We start from the raw sequence: 13,952 nt of genomic DNA on the forward strand, positions 1-13,952 counted from the left end.
TTTCATCTTCAGTGCTGTAAGAGTCCACAGAAGAATAATAGCCACCTTAATTCATATGCACTCTTTTATATATTCATAGCTGTTTTGCTTAACTTCTACCACTGTCTTTGCTTCATTGCTGTTATAATCTTTAACAATTAAAAAAATAGTGCTTTAATAACTTTCTAGTAACTATAAAAACTTTTTAAATGCAGCTCTTTTAAAATTTTGGATTTCATTCTTCATTACTTCCTAGCATTAAAATAATTTGTGTACCAGCAAGCTGAAATATTATTTTGAAAAGAATAACTAATAAAATGAACAGGAGGTACCTAAAGGCTTGCTAGAGGCACCTTTACTCATAACACCTAGAATGTCATTCCCTGAATAGTTACATAGTGGGACTCCCAAGGAATAAGAGCACTGTAACATGAGCACACTGCCAGCATCTAGCCAAGGCAGCCAGGGATCTGGCCTCACAGCTCATTCCCGTACTGTCTTGTAACCAAAAGAAGTATAAAAGTGATGCAGAACAATCTGAAAAGCTTTCTAAGTATTTGCATGAGGTTCAAAAATGTTGTTCACATCAAGCAAAAATACTAGTAAAGGGAACACAAAATTTTCCTTTTGCATATCTGTGATTTGAGCAAGCTGTAGTGTGTTATTACTTTGTTAGCAATGTCCAATCTGGTTTGTTTTACTGCTTGACTTTTTTAATCATAGTGTGACGGGAACACAGCGTCTACACTCTGCTTTATTTACGGCTCTGAATGGGATGTAACTCCTGTTCAAAAATGGCTTTGAGATGTCATTGATAGGAAGATTTACCAGTAAACATGGTGCTCTGGTTTACTTGGTTTCTAACACGGCAAAATCGTTTGCTGACAAAAAAAAAAAAAAAGAAAAAAAAAAGCCCAAACCCAACAAACAAACAAACAAACCAAACACTATGAAGTGCCAACCTTGCTCAACAAGTAACGGATTAGGATTAGCAGAATTTTTGTTGCATGATTTCTGGGTGTTTTTACCAAACTTCATCCGCTTGTTTCGGAGCCCAGTGAAACAAGCCGGCCACTTTGCTTTACTCTCGGGACTGAGACCCGGGGCGGGACAAGCCCAGCGCTGCGGACCCGCCTGTGCCCCTCCGGGGTGCGGGGAGGGGCTGGGGCCTGCTCGCCACCCCTTCCCGGCGGAGCCGCGCCGCGCCCCGGGCGGCCTTTCGCGCGCCGTGCAGGACGATCCGCTCTACGGGCCGCCAGCGCAGCGCCAGCGGCAGGCGGCGCCGCGGCGGCAGCAGCAGCAGCAGGAGGAAGAGAAGGAGGAGGAAGACTGCCGCCGGGCCCTCTCGCCGCACAGAGGCGCAGGCAGAGGGCGCTTTCGCCATGCGCGGCCAGCGCCGCGCACCCCCCGGCCGCGCTGCCGCTGACAGGCGTCCGGAGAGACCTCCGCGGGGAGAGGAGCGGAGCGGAGCCCCTCGGCCCGGCCCGGCCCGCGCGGGAGGGCGAAGGGAACTCCCCGGGTGCGACTGGACAGCTGCTCGCTCCCGCTCTGCCTCTCTCTTCCTCCCTCCTGCCTTTCCCTCCTCCTCCTCCTCCTCTCTGTGCTTTCCACCTCCCTTGCTCCCGAGTGAGCGCAGCCTCGGATGTCCGGTTTCCTGGTGGGTTTTTTACCTGGCAAACTCCGGATAACTTCGGTGGGAATTTGCAAAGCGGCTGGTAAAGTTGGGAGCTCCCCTGCAGGCGTCTAGGAGCTGCTGCTACCCCGTCTTCTCCATCCCACGGATTTACTGCCTTGGATATTGCGAGGGGAGGGAGGGGGGAAAGGACAGCGAAAGAAGAGGGGGAAAGGAAGACAAGGCGCCTCATAATTTCGCCTGCATTCCTCAGGCGGCCCCGCTCCGCGCGCGCTCTGCCATCTTTGCACCATGCACTTGCTGGAGGTGCTCTCCCTGGGTTGCTGCCTCGCTGCCGGCGCCGTGCTCCTGGGACCCCGGCAGCCGGCCGCCGCCGCCTACGAGTCCGGCCAGGGGTACTACGAGGAGGAGCCCGACGCGGGGGAGGCAAAGGTAAGCCCATGCCCCCTCGGTAAATGCCAGCTTACTCCTCTGAGCATGTGGCTCTGAGTCCGTTTGAACAGACCGCTTGGAAATCACACTGAGGAAAACATTCGGGAGTAGCTTTTAACTTAATTTGGGGCTTTCTTTAAACGTGGGGGAAGGATTTATTTAAGGAGAAGAAAAACTTGCCTGGGCTTTGAAAGTTGCTGGTAGAAAGGTTGCATGGGGAACAGCTGTATGTACAGAGAAGCTCACAACACCTGATGGGCCGAGGCAGCCCCGGGGCTCTGCCTCGGTGCTGGGGTTGCCCGACGGGGAGCGGTCCCCTCCGCGGCCCCTCCGTTTGCAGCGGAGCCCGGACAGAGCAGCGAACCGCGGGCTTCAGCTTGCCCTAGAGCTGGCAGTTGGGGCGCTTCCTGCCGACCGGTCGCGGTGTCTCTAGGGCTGCCTCGGAATGGACGAAACTGTGGGGTCCTGCAGGGACTGGGGCAAGCGGAGCAGGGAAGAGGGGGCTGAGGAACGCTCGGAGAAGCAGCTGTGCGCAGGAACGAAGCGGTGGGAGAGTCGGGAGGGGGGGTAGGGGGGAAGAATGGGGGTGGGAGGGGAGGGCTATGAGAACAAAACCCGAGACTTTCCATTTGTTGAAAAGTCTCTTGGAGTTACTGACATTTTGGATGACTTGCTGCTGCATGACAAGAGTCGATTGGAGCTGTAAGGTGACACTCGAATCTGAACGTTTTCATGCTGCCCAGACGCACGGCGAAGGTTGAGCCTCAGATTCCAGTCACAAATAATTATTACGCTGCCTTAATTTTGGGTTGCATAGGAGGTTTCATAACACAGAATTCAATATCTTTTGTCACTTGTGGTCTTGGAGTTCCCGTTATGCTGATGCATGAAAGTGATGCATAGTATGTGGTTGTATAAACATGTGGCGTTATTAGGAGGATCTCTGATGTCTGAGCTTGTAACAACTCTTACCTTCCTTACATTGTTTTGAAGATTTCTGGCATACTTACTGAAAGCAGTCATGACCCAACTCATTCATTACTCATTTCAGTACGGGGCAAGGAGGAAGGCGTTTGGATTAGGGTTTTTTAATATGCTATTTGCTTTACGGAAGAGAAGTTTGGGAGATTTTATGCTTAACTACATGGGAAGTCCAGTTTTGATAGTATTCATTAGCTACATTTAATTCAGATACTCAAGTTGTCATAGACCATGTGTTATTCACAGAATTCATGCTTTTTAACTCATGTTTACTGTAGTATGTCTTTAAGTTTTAATGACAGCTGAATGCTTGCATTGCAGTGTTATGATTCCTAATATGCTGTCAGTGATCATATTGCTTGAATGTTTATCAGGTACTTTTCAAACATAGGTATTTAAAAATAGGAACACAGAATTAATTCAGCTGGTCACTGTTATCATTTAGATTGTTTGTAAAAGAAATGCAGAACTTAGTGAACGGTAAAAATAACCTCAACTCTTTCCAGCCTATGACTGTACTTACTGGGTGAAATTGGTGTTTGAGTTGTAAAGCCTCAGAAGAGCTTATACTGAAAAGGTGAAAAGAATCCAAACTGGAACGTGATGCTTATTTTGTACACTTAAACTGATGAGGTAGAACAGCTGATAGCGAAGATATTCTACTAAGTGATGCTATATGTTCCCATGGACAGTCATGCTGTTCCTTGAAGAAACTTCAGAGTCCTCAGAAACTGCCACGGTAGCGTGTTATGTAGAAGTGCAAGTGTCTCTGGAAAAAGGGGAACTCATAGCAAACCAAAGGAAAAAAGGTGAAGTGAGTGGGATAGCATGTGTTAAGCGATTACATTAAGAGAAAAAAAGGTTTCGTGCCTCATTACTGATAAGTAGCAGAGAGAGAGAGTTACTCTGGGTGCAAGCAGACTTAGTCATGTTGGAAGTCTTTAGTTGTGAGTTCGTTGTTTTTGCTGGAACTGTTTGAGTGAATGAGTACTGTGTATGTTTGTTCCTGTGATGAGAGGATGTTGAAATAAATGAAGTAATTATGAAAAGATTAAATAAGTAAACTGCAAGTAATTGTTTCAAGGAAAATGATTACATTGTCAGTAAAAAGTCTTGAACTTTCTTAACTTCAATGAAAAGTGTGTGTTCACTTCAGTCTGCCTTAACTTTCCATCCATATACCATGCTGCTGCATATTAAACTGATGCCTAAATGCGGGTCATACAGCCTTTTGGGTCACCTCTTTAGACAGTAGATTTATTTCTCTTTATTCCTATTTTACAAACTTCAGCTTTGGAAACATTTTTAAAAGTATAGATCAAATTGAGGGTCCTCCAGCACAGGAGGAAAAGCTGGGCAGAAGATAAGGACATTGTGTTTTTATAAGGACCTTGTGTTTCTATGCAGGTAAGTGTTACGCGTTAATCTTGTCCTAGTGATTTGCAGCAACTTGGAAGCACTACAGATATAAATAGCAGTCGTTTTTTTGTACACAGATCTTGCAAGGGCATGTTCTACAGCAAGTGGGCACTGATAAGCTTGTGCAACACTGCTTCCCTCTTTCTTCTTTTTTTTTTTTTTTTTCTCCAGTGTAGGGGTAAAGTTCATCATTTAACAAGTTTACAGAGCCCAGATTAATACTTCTCAGTTGAACTGTCTGCCGGGAGAGATGGGAACAATTTCTGCCTGTAGATTACCTCTCTCGAAGCTGCATCCTTCCTCTTCTCCGCAGGGCATGATGTAATGTACTCCGAGCTCCCTCTCTCTGGGTGGCCCACTGCAGAAGGCAACCTTGTTACCTCAGTTATCTCTCTGCTTAAGGTGAGATTGGGGAAATCTACCTTCCTGTTCCTGGGGTTGCCGCACTTTGGCAGGAGTCTGCCACCCAGCAGGGATGCTTGGGGCATCTGCAGCTAGGAGAGGGTGAGCAGTTGGGTGACGTTGATGATTTGAAACTTTACCTTCTCATAATATATGAATATTTTAATAACTCCTATAGTGCATGTAGGCTCTGACTCTTGTCCTTTAGGTTGTCTTCCCGGGAGGGACAAGTGCTTTAATACCTTTAGCAGTGATCTGGATGAGGGACTCAAGTCTGGCCTCCTAAGTTTGCAGACGACCCTAAGCTGGGAGGGAGCGTTACTCTGCTTGAGGATGGGAAGGCTCTGCAGAGGGACCTGGACAGGCTGAATCGATGGGCCAAGGCCAGTTGTATAAGATTCAACAGGGCCAAATGCTGGGTTCTGCACTGGGATCACAACAGTCCCTTGCAGAGCTACAGGCTCGGGGAAGAGTGGCTGGAAAGCTGCCCAGCAGAAAAAGGCATTTGTGGGGGAGCTTTGTTTGACAGCCGTCTGAATATGAACGGTCAGTGTATCCAGGTGGCTAAGAAAACCAGTGACAACTTTTTGTTAGAAATAGTGCCACCAGCAGGATTAGGGAAGTGATTGTACTCCTGTGATCAGTGCTGGTGAAGCCTCACCTCAAATGCTGTGTTCAGCTTTGGACCCTCACTACAAGAAAGACATTGAGGTATTGGAGCATGTCCAGAGTAGGGTAATGAAACTGGTGAGGGGTCTAGAGCACAAGTCTTACAAGGAGTGGCTGAGGAAACTGGAGAAAAGGAAGCTGAGGTGAGACCTTATAACTACAACTACCTGGAAGTGGGGTGTAGCAAGAAAAGTATTGGTATTCTCTTCCAAATAACAAGGGACAGGACAAGCAGAAATGGCATCAAGTTGCGCCAGAGGAGTTTTTGATTGGATAGTAGGAAAATTTTGATCATGGAAAGGGTTGTCAAGCGCTGGAACAGGCTGCCCAAGGAAGTGGTTGAGTCACCATATCTGGAGGTGTTTACAAGATGTGTAGGTGTGGTGTTTGTGGCGTGGTTTAATAGTGGATTTGGCAGTAATGGTTTGATTCAAAGAACTTCAATGTCATTTTCAAGTTAAATGATTCTATGAATCTATAATATAAATGAAATAATTATTATTTGCTGAAAGTTTCAAAATGAACTGGAGAGACTACACTGGCGTTTTGGGCATGAATTGACTACTTAAGTTATTGAAATGAAGGTGTGATAGTAGCATGTGCTTGGACTGCTAATAAGTTACCTAATGATAATAAGGTAGCAGTTGCAGATGCTGGTTATTATGGTAACAGTAGTATGGTGTCACTTACTGAAAAGAAGTCACCCAGCTAGAAGGGTTTGCCATAGCTACACCTTAAATTTGTTGCATAGTCAAACCCTTAGGATCATTTACTTGCAGTCCTGGCTAACTGGAGAGGTCACAGATGACTGGAGATTGGCATATGTGATGCCCATCTACAAGAAAGGCCAGGAGGATCCGGGGAACTACAGACTTGTCAGTTTAGGGGAAGTCATGGAGCAGATCTTGAATGCTTGCAGGACAACCAGGTGATCAGGCCCCATCAGCATGGGTTCAAGAAGGGCAGGTTCTGCTTGATGAACTTGATCTCCTGTGACAATGTGATCTGCTTAGTGGATGAGGCTTTGGATGTTTTTTACCTGGACTTTAGCAGAGCCTTGACATTGTTTCCAGTAGCATTCTGCTGGAAAAACTGTCTGCTCACGGCTTAGGTGTGTAGATGCTTTGCTGGATAAAACATTGGTAGGATGGCCAAGCCCAGAGAGGTGAACGGAGGTAAATGCAGTTGGTGGCTGGTCACCAGTGTTCAGTACTGGGGCTAGTTCTCTTTAACATCTTTACTAATCAGGACAAGGGGATTGAGTGCACCCTCAGTAAGTCTGCAGATTACATTAAGATGGGAGGGAGTGTTGATCAGCTTAAGGACAGGAAGGCTCTACAGAGGAACCTAGACAGGCTGGATTGATGAGCCAGGGCCAGCTGTATGAGTTTCAACATTGCCAAGTGCCAGGTCCTGCACTTGGATCACAGCAACCCCATGCAGTTCTGCAGGCTTGGGGAAGAGTAGCTGTAAAGTTGCCTGGCAGAAAGGGATCTGGGGTTGCTGTTTGACAACTGTCTGAATATAAACCAGATGGCCAAGAAGCCCAATGGCATTCTGCCCTGCATCAGGGATAGTGTGACCACAAGGACCAAGGAAGTGATTATCCCACTCTGCTCAGAATGGAGAAGACACACCTTGAGTACTGTGTTGAGTTTTGTGTACGGTGTGTTAATTTCTAAGATTTCCTCTTGTCACTTGGTAGTGTAATCTCAGACTCATCAAATTTTATAGTTGCCTCCGAGTTTCTGCGTGTGCTGTACTCTATGTCGTGGTGTTACGTTCACTGGTAAGAGATGAGGCTAGGTTCTGCAAACAACCATAAACCACACAGCCAGTACGCAAAGAATACTAAACTGAGTGAGTAGGGAGAATGTTGTTTTGTCTACTGCAGCTTTCCTTTTAATGTGTGTAACCACTGTCTTTTTTCAGATGAACATGCACATGCAGAAAGATACTGTCTGTTTTTTTTAGAGGCATGATTTATATCATATACAAAGGGATAAACATAAGTAATATAATAGGACCTATTGCGAAGACTAAGCAACAGATATAATTATGAAACCTTGGCCTAGCCTTTTGTATGACTAGAGTGGAGTACTAAGCACTAAGAGCTCCTGGCTTTTCTATTTCTCAGTGTAGGTATGTGCATTCCTGGGTGTCTTGTGTAAGCACACTTGTGTGCCTCTGAGGGACTTTACAGGATTGCTGCTGACAAATAACTGCACTTCTAAAGGTTCTAGAAAAGCTTTGGGGATCACTTTAACTGCAGTGTCTGGAGGTGTGCAGAAACATCCCATCAAAAAATGTTATTTTTACGCTCACTTAGGTTCGATTTGTGTTTAAAATCTTGCATGCTCTTGAAGGGTTCCTGTCGGCTTATTTTAGTAAAAACAAAGCAGGACTTGTTCTTCAGGCTGTTGTAGTGGAGTGTAATGGTAATAATCCTCGCTCATATTGATACACTGCAACCAGAATAGAAAGTCTGTCTTGAACCTCATGTTCAGCTGCTGCTTTTTTGAATGTGGTCAGTGATTCATTAAAACAAAATGCTTGGTATAAAGGGAATCCATCTGAAGTCAGACTGGTATCCTATCAAGTTTAGTATCCCTGTTTAATGTAAAAAATGTGCTACATGTGTTTGTAGAATATAATGTAAGAAATACCAAGTGAGGTTGCTATTTGAAAGATGCAAGCTCTTTCAAAGTTGAAGTTGCTGCTTAAGAGTTTTGTTTGGTAAAGTGCTGCATTTTGTCTAGTGCTATGATGATACTACGATGATTATTATAAAAATTCAATACCTTCCCCCCCCCCCCCCAAATTCCACCTTGCTTCTAACCTGAGTGATACGTAATGCCAGGTTCCCCTCCATGTTATATATCTATCTGCTTCAAAAGCACTAATGACTGCATAAATTGCAGAAGAATTTTAATTTAAAACATAAATACCTTAGGGAAGCAATGGGAAGTTTTTTGTTGCATTGCTATTATATATGAATTTGCCAACTTGTTTTTCATGTTTTGTGTTTATCTGTCATGGGAAATTTTTCTGATGGCTTAATATTTATGTATTATTTATGGTTAACTTCAATGGAGAAGTTAATGGCATTAATTTTCTGGTACTGTGAAAGCTTGAAGCCTGTAGTGCCCCATACTATTCATATAATGGCTTCACAACTTGGTGACAGTTCTCAAATAGCTTGACCTCTAGGATGCAGCTTAAAAATTGTTGAAGGTGTTTCACATCCTGTTGTTCCTCACTGAATAGACTATTTATCCCATTTTAGTTCTTCCAGCTAAAATACTGGTGAAGAATTGCATGATTTTGGAAGACACCAGAAGGATGCTGGGGAGCAGGAGCCACACGCATTACTCTCTAGTGTCACAGGTGTGGCAGCCCCTGTGTTAACTACTTTTTGCTTATGGCAGCACTGTGAAATAAGCAAATTCAGGAATTGCCTGTCATGCAGAGCGGTGTCCTTTACACCATTAAACAGTTTAATTTTTTGACTTTTCTTACCCAAGAGTCATGTTCTGCTGAAAGAGAGGAGAGGAATTCAGCAGTGTGTGAAATTTTCCGAGACTTGTGAAGATCGTCAGAAGTGATAGATCCCCTATTACCCTGCTGCATTCAGCATTGCTCAGGTACCATGTGCAGTTCTGGGACCCACTGTTTAACAAGGATGTGAATGTCCTCCAGCACATCCAGGAGAGCAGCAAAACTGGTGAAAGGGTTGCTAGGAGTGTCTTGTGAGGAGCAGCAGAGGACTGTAAGGGAAAAAAAAAAATGCTTGCATGGCTTTTTTCCTTAAGGAAAAAAAAAAAGGGGGAGTACATTTCTTGTCACAAGTATTGGAAGTAATTTTGAGAGGTTTTTGTTTGTTAGTTTTTGTTGTTGGTTTGTTTGGTCGTTTGTTAGGGTTTTTTTAAAAATATTTTTCTTTGAAAGTGTTGTCTTTGGAGCTCTTAAGAATTCACTACAGTCTTATCTTGTTATTCTTCTTGAGTAACAATTTTTAAGTATTGTAAACTATGCAACATCTTTGGCTGCTGTGAGTTGGAGACTAGGAGGATACCGTTTAAGTCGGTTTCGCTGAAAGTCAAGGAAAATGTTTGTATTCATAAATATGCTTGCAAAATGCCTTTGTTTTTCTTATCCAAGAAAATTTGTGGGATTCCTAAGGATAAAATCTCTGCTTGTTTCCATGCTTACAATACCTAGAGAACACCACTTCTACAGTTTCATCTTCTAAATAATGCAGAAAAGGAAAATTACGTAGCTTCAATCATTCCAGTTATTACTGGCCCCAGATACACTTGACAGAAATGTACTTTGCCTGTAATAGTACTAAGAGTCTTGATGGTTCCATATGTATCATTTTTGTAGAATCATTATTTCTGGTTAGATTAGCAGCGTAATTAACTAAGGAAACAAAGAAATAAACTTGCAAGGTAGTGCCTTACTGACGTTTGTCCCTTGCCTAGGGACAGATGGTTCCAAATTAAAACAGAGCCTATGACTTCCTCTTCACCCCACCCACTCCCCAGTAAATCTTGCATAACAGGGAGAGTGCTTCTGTGGTACAAACATGATAATTTACTTTATTTCATTTTATTCATATATGTCAAGATACTTGTGTTAAGATTTCAAGATATTTTTGCTGTAGGGACTTTTTTAATTTCATTTTTATTTCCTTTTTATCATTAGTATTGAAATACTGTATTATTTGGAAGAAACAAGATAATCTTGTTACTAATCAGCAGGCTTGTAGTATTGAATCACGATGGATTCAGAAAGCATAAAGAAGTGTCTTTTCCAGGAAGGAAGATAGCGATGGACAATTATTTTTTCTTTCCAGTTGGGTGTGTTCCTGGCTGGCTAGAGCAGAGCTAAACATTAGTTCATTTAAAAATACCCAAACCCTTGTTGTTCAGGCCACAGGGCACAGCTTTCAGGAGAACATTTACAGCTGCTAAATATCCTGCTGAGCTGACTGAATATGGTGGGTTTTGGCCTGTCTGCTTTGTAAAGTTTCATGGACATTAATGAAGGTTTCATGTAAACTGCCAGGCAGTTGAAGCTGAGGGTTTAGGCTCAAAATGAAATTCTCTGAGCCTCCTTGCTGGAATGTTACTGTTGCCAAGTTTGTGCCTTCTGCCTAGATTTCCCAGGTGTGCCTTGACACATTAAGCATGTGTGTGTTTTGAATGCAGTTTGGAAAGGTCTGGGCTCCGCTTATAGCTTAGCAGAGCCCAGCAGGTGGGCAATTCCTGTCTGCCTCAGTTGAGTTTCTTTCACCTGCCAGGAATGCCATGCTAATAGTATTGGGCATATGAGATTGACTAGACTCCTCTTAGGAGAGAATTCACTGTCTCTCTCCTGGGGCAGGTGGGCTGGATGAACAGTCTGGACTTAGACCATCCTGACAGAGTGGTGAATTAGTTGTCTCTGCAGTTATGGTTCCCACTAAGATCATGGTGCTCAAGTCAGAGTAAACACAGCCTGTACAACTGAAAGGTGTGGAGAGTGATGCATGAAGCGCTTTTGTTTTTCTTACCCAAGAAAAGCTGGGGATTTCTCTCTGATCATCAACTGTGAAAATGATGAGCATCTTTAATGAGAACCCTCCTTTTTTTCCTCAGGTGGCTGGGCCAGCAGGCGATCAAATCATTAAAGCCAGATGAAAATAAGAACTGCTCAGGAATTTTGAGTACTTGACTTCTGAAATGTCTGTGGACAGGCTCACAAGGCAGTAAAGGCACATTGAGCTGTGACCTTGGAAGTAGGGGAGGCAGCAGTGAAGGATTTTCAGAGGGGTACAACTATGTTTCAAAGGAAGGAAGAATTAGGGTGTTTCATTGCATCAGGTAGAACTAAAGAATTAGGCAAATTCTAAACTGTACAGTCATTACTAATCTGGATTAATAGCATAAAAAGGCTCTTTGTTGCAATGAAACTCTGAATATCCTAATGGTTTCAGAAAATTAATGAAACTTTCAGATCCTCATTTCTTATGACAGATGTATAATCTATATGTTTCCTTGAGCCTGTAAGTTGCTGCTTTACTCCATGATCAGTTGGCTTATGGTATTTATTGTGAGTATTGAAGTTACATAAGAGTAGAAGAATGGCTGTGCCTGGCCAGACAAAATTCCTGGTTAGTCCTATGTGCCATTTTTAACAGTATCCAACACAGGAGTCTTGTTGGACAGCCCCTGCTCCACAGCCACTAAACATGCACAGTGTGCCCCACTGATGTGGCAGAGGGTGGCTTGGAGAGCCGTGTTGGAAACCACGCACAGCACATAACAGCAATCTGTCACATCTTGCTCCTCATACCTCCTTCTCCCCAGTTGCTGCCAGGTGAAGGCAAGTCTTTGGTCATAGGCATGTCTATTCCTGCAAGAAGTCTCTGCCCTGTCCTCTGTCCTGTAAGCTGCTCTGTTGAGTTCCTCTTGGGGAAGGGGGTTGTTGTGCAACATTCAGCTGATTTGTCCCCTAACTATTCTACGGAAACAGCTTGGAAGGTTCGTCCTCTGCTTTCTCATTTTTGGTCCTACAGACCATGTTCAGGAGAAGCTCCAAAACTCCAGTATGTGAGCATGTACCTGTTGCTTGTTCCTTGGCCATCTGAGAATTTCAGCTGTAAAACCCAAGATCAGGCATCACATGTTCACAAGGTCCTCACGTGCATCATGATTTTTGTAGTGAAAGAGCAACCATGGCAACATGTATCTGACTACAGCCACTCTTCTGGCTCTTCCAGAACAATTTTGTTGGTTTTTTTTTCCTGGATTTCTCTTTTTTATTTATACCCTTACCATCTAAGGCCCTGCCAAATTACAGGACTGACTTGACAATCTCCTCCTGAGCAAAGACATGTCACTACAAAGAAGTGGCACTACATGTTACAGACTGTTGGCAGCAGGACATCTTGTGGACTTCCTTGCTCTAAATGATGAGATGTGTGTGAAAATTATTTTGCTTTCTTTTAATAGTTTTCTGTTGGCTTTTCTCCTGCATGTTATCCAGGTGTTTATTGTGGCCCCAGAAGCTTTTGACATCAACACCTTTCTGTATCAAGAAGCGTGGCTTTGAGTGAACATTCTGTTTAGTATCTGTAATAGTAATTCTTTTATATATATATATTTAAAGCCCCCAAACTGAAAGAACCATTTCTTTTGCTTGTCTTGAGCCTGACACTTGTTAATTATGCATGAAACTTCCCCAGTTCTTGTCCTGGACAAGTCAGGAAGAAATTCTGTCCATACTGTTTGTTGTTTCATTCAGTCCTCCTCTCCATTGTTCTTTTTCAGGCTAAAGATCTTTAACTTAAACACCCTGCATTTCGTAATGATGCTGTTCCTTACCTTTGATCATCAGACTGTATACCTTTCTTAATTCTCTTTAAGACTGCAGAGTGAGGAGAGGGGAGAGCCAGGAATGCACACTGGATTCTGGATGTGAGACACCACAAATGTGTATAGGAACACAATGATATTTTATTCTCTTCCCTAATAATTTCACTTGTTTTCCAAGTATGTCTTGACTGGAGAGTATTCTGTAACATGTCAAATGTAAATATGATTAAAATGTCTTTTAAAGAAGTACTTGTATTTATACTGAAGAACTGGGTGGACGAAGGCATTTCACAGTTACTACAACTTCCTCAGAATTCACATAAAAGCTGTTCTTAGGTGCCTGTTTCAAGATGATGTACAATTGTTTAACCTGTGTTTATGCTTTGAATATGTTTTTTCTGCCTGCCATATGTGCACAGTGAGAGGTTTTCTAGGTTGTAAACCATGAGCTGTATGTTTAATGATTTTGGATTTTTTGTTTGTTCCTTTGTGGGTTTTGTTGGTTTTGTGGTTTTTTTTTTTTTTGGTAAGAAACGATGTTCTGCCAAAGCAATCTGAGAAATAAGCCAGCAATATGAGAAATAAGGCAGCAATCTTGCAAAGGTTATCAATACCTGTTAACGAGAAGATGTGACTGTCAGGCAAGTTTTGTGAGATCTCAGTCATGTGCGTATGGACTAATCAGGTTTATCAGGAACCTACTCACGGTTGCAAATATTAAGCCTAGCCTAAAACACTGGGATGTAAGAAATATCCCACTGGGCCAGATCAGTGGTCTGCCTTGACAACTGTTTGGTTTCTGTCAGTTTCAAAAGCACATGCTGTTCTATTTGAGGAGAACATCTGGCTTAGATGCTCTCTGCAGTTCACTCCCCTTATGTGCTCCTAAGATCCACAGCTGGACTGAGGAGATCGGAAGGACACTCCCCCGCCTCTTCCCTTTAGTAGCTGTTTAATGACATCTTATCCGTGCATTTATCTAGTTTTGTACCGAAGATGGCATGAGTGGTTAGATCCTGAGCTACTGCACACCAGGATGGTGGCAGCTTGGGTGTAGTGGAGCTTCTTTGATTTTT

General features: G+C 43.5%; 1 protein-coding gene across 1 annotated transcript in view; it reads left to right on the forward strand.

The window, feature by feature from the left end:
* Positions 1-928: 928 nt before the first annotated feature.
* The window catches only part of VEGFC (vascular endothelial growth factor C), a 70,409-nt gene continuing 57,385 nt past the window's right edge, over positions 929-13,952 (forward strand). The window contains 6 exon segments of the mRNA XM_054383316.1: positions 929-1,343; positions 1,437-1,712; positions 1,715-1,759; positions 1,762-1,822; positions 1,824-1,874; positions 1,876-2,044. Coding sequence (XP_054239291.1) covers positions 929-1,343; positions 1,437-1,712; positions 1,715-1,759; positions 1,762-1,822; positions 1,824-1,874; positions 1,876-2,044 — 1,017 coding nt within the window.

This window comes from Indicator indicator, chromosome 8, assembly GCF_027791375.1.
Source record: "Indicator indicator isolate 239-I01 chromosome 8, UM_Iind_1.1, whole genome shotgun sequence".
NCBI classification, from domain to species: domain Eukaryota; kingdom Metazoa; phylum Chordata; class Aves; order Piciformes; family Indicatoridae; genus Indicator; species Indicator indicator.